We start from the raw sequence: 3284 nt of genomic DNA on the forward strand, positions 1-3284 counted from the left end.
TATGCAAATGAAATTCAAATGTGATTTTGAGGTAAGAATGTAGTGTGCATCTGAGAATCTCTTTCTTAATCTCATTATTATTAATCTTAAGCACTTCATGTATGCAATTCATTGTACTTGGGTTGCACAATCGCATGGTCATGCCTTTTGTAGACATACTTGTAGAGGTACATGATGGTAGGAATGCCAAGAAGACCTTGACATTAATATGGTCATTGTATCTTTAACACAAATGGGGGTTGTATTGCACAACCTAGTATTTATCAATAGTAGTGCATGATCCTTTCCCTCCTATCAAAGTGCAAGGAAGGAGACTCACGAGACTAATGGCTCGATTCTTAGCTCAAGCTGGGCGAGAAGGGTGAAACATGACGACTTGGGAAAGTTATAAGATGCAATTTTTATTTCCCTTCCACATTGAGGGACATACCGCCCTCTTGATATTCCTATCAAGTGGCAAAGATACCCACTACCCGAAGAGTTTGAAGAGAGAGGATTTCTATTGTGCTCTTCTACATAATTTGAGTATGGATCGTGCGATCTCCTTCCCTACCAGCCCACTTGGCTTTTGCGGGCCCTTGATTCCACTAGCCAACCTGCTCCTTCAGCTGAAGAACTAGTCCCAATCTTTGACTATATTCAGTGCGTCACGGTCGACCACTGCAGTCTGGGCAGATTTTGATAGCCTTCCTTCGATTAACCGTCCCATGTTTCTTCCAACAGAGCACTCCACTCAGCACAAACACGTGGGTGCACAAAAGGAGTTGCGAGCTCCACAATCCAGGGTATAAATGTTGCCTAGAGTCTCTCAAACACTCATGCAATTCAAATCAAAATGGAGTACTCCCACTCCCTCACCAAGACCAGCGCTCTCCTGCTCTTGGTGATCGTGTTGTGTCTTGCTCTGATTGTTCTCCCTTCCTACTCCCAGGAGACACTAGATGATCAATTGGAAGATGGATTTTACAGCTACTCATGTCCAAAGCTCGAACATATTGTCTATAGCACTATGTACCAAGCAGTCCAGAAAGAGAAGCGCATGGCCGCATCTATCCTGCGCTTGTTCTTCCATGATTGCTTTGTTCAGGTAATGTCTCAGCCAACTTTTCTACCCTGGTATCAAATTTTGTCGGAAACGTTTACCCTGGTCGTGTGGCTCGATATTGGTACTATTAAATCATTGACAATCCAAATTTCCGAGATGCAAGGGGTGTGATGCTTCCATTCTGCTGGATGACACGGCAACATTTCAAGGCGAGAAAAACGCAGCACCCAACTTCAATTCAGCGAGAGGTTTCGAAGTTATCGATACAATCAAGGCCAGCGTGGAGGTCGCATGCCCAGGCGTTGTGTCATGCGCAGATATATTAGCCTTGGCCGCTCGAGATGGAGTCGTCCTGGTATTATGACTGTCACTACGTTAAAAACACTCCTAGCTATGCCATGATCTCAAACGCGTTGCTTAATCTCAACTGAACGACGGCTTTCTCCTCGTTCTTTGACACTTAATTTCTAACGGTTCTTTCTAAGAGATTTGTGCTTCTTTGAAGAGTGGAGGTCTCAGCTGGACAGTGCTACTCGGTCGAAGAGACGCAAGGACTGCAAGCTTTGATGGAGCTAATAACGACATTCCGTCTCCTTTCTCAGACGTGAATGGTCTCGCTGAATCTTTCAAAGCAAAAGGGCTATCTTTGGACGATTTAGTGACCTTGTCAGGTTTATAATGTAACATTATCCTGATGTAGTTGCAAACCGTGATACAATAGAACGGTGAATTCTAGGTCATTTTGACGCGATACCGATACATAATGGTAAACTGGATATAGTTGTTGAGTCAGTTTGAGTTCTTAGTGATGGCATACTCGTGGCTTCACGTGTGCAGAACGAGTCATCTCTTTAGGTGTTGCATCAATACTTTGCTTCCTTCAGCGGTGGGAAAATCTCATCAGCTCTGAATCTGCATGCAGGTGCTCACACATTCGGCCAGGCTAGGTGCGTACTCTTCAGGCCAAGGCTGTACAATATGACTGGGAACGGGCTCCCGGATTCAACGTTGAATAGATACTACCTTTGGACTCTCCGATCCCGATGTCCTGCAAGTGGAGGTGACGATAATCTTTCTCCGTTGGACCCCTACACAGTGAATATCTTTGATAATCGCTACTACATCAACCTCCTAAATCAACGAGGCCTTCTGGGCTCAGATCAGGTCCTTTATTCTGACACGGACACTGCTGATCTTGTGGAAGACTATAGCCAAAATTACGAACTATTTTACGAGAATTTTGCTACATCAATGGTAAATCTGGGCAACATCAATCCTCTTACGGGCACAAGCGGGGAGATTCGTCGGAACTGTCGTGCACTGAACTGACATTTGTGCAAGCTTCGGAACTCAAACTTGGACTTGTGGATCGATGCACCTCCTCTTGTTGAATATAGTACATGAAGTCTATACGTACCCTCCTCGAAATTATGTACCTACCAACTTATATCTTTCAAATTATCGAAGAGTGAACGCAAACAATACAATCAGTGTAGGGGAGAGTTTGTAGCCATACAGTTTTTGTAGCCATTCAGAGCTTACATTTGGAGCATCATTATATATGGTTTTGGGACTTGGCAATATATTGCAAAGAGCTCTAGGTTATAAGTTAAGTACACTAAACATCTTCCAACATTTGAATATATGCATCTATCTAAGAAATTTGAATAATGTGTCTTGAGTTCTTAATATTGAATTGTCTACATAACTTGTTCCAAGTTTAAAGTAATTGTGCATTAAAGCAAACCAGTGAAGCTAACCCATTCAAGCAACACGTTAATTGAAGTAAACCCATTTAAGCAATGCATTAAAGCAAACATGAAAACATTAGGGTAGCCCATTAACACAAACATGCAACATTACACCAATATATGCACACAGAATGCATAGAAGCACATGGTAGTATTAATTTAACCTACTAGCACCTGACAAAAGAATATACACAATAATTTAACCTACTAGCACCTGACAAAAGAAGCACATGGTAGTAATAATTTAACCTACTAGCACCTAACAAAAGAATATACACAATATCATCAAGAAGTGTGCAAGTTGCATCATTCCATATTTTGGAATTCTTTCTTAATTTATAATAATAAACACTAACCCCGAGTAATAAACCATAACAAACATTATTTATGAAACCCAAACCATTTTTACAAATCTAGCATTGATGTCATGCACATCACTGCTAGAGCGCACTTGTGTCGACATTGGGATTGCCGCTTTAATCTATTTA

General features: G+C 41.8%; 1 protein-coding gene across 1 annotated transcript; it reads left to right on the forward strand.

Moving 5' to 3' along the window:
• Positions 1-978: 978 nt before the first annotated feature.
• Positions 979-2374, forward strand: LOC147890944 (cationic peroxidase 1-like). Its single transcript, XM_087389401.1, has 4 exons — positions 979-1087; positions 1209-1400; positions 1551-1716; positions 1968-2374. Exons 1-4 carry the CDS (start codon positions 1010-1012, stop codon positions 2372-2374), a joined length of 843 nt encoding a protein of 280 aa, XP_087245527.1. The 5' UTR covers positions 979-1009.
• Positions 2375-3284: the final 910 nt, after the last annotated feature.

The sequence above is a fragment of the Dipteris shenzhenensis genome, chromosome 18, assembly GCF_047967505.1.
Source record: "Dipteris shenzhenensis isolate YYH24624 ecotype China chromosome 18, Dip_SZ_1.0, whole genome shotgun sequence".
NCBI classification, from domain to species: Eukaryota; Viridiplantae; Streptophyta; class Polypodiopsida; order Gleicheniales; family Dipteridaceae; genus Dipteris; species Dipteris shenzhenensis.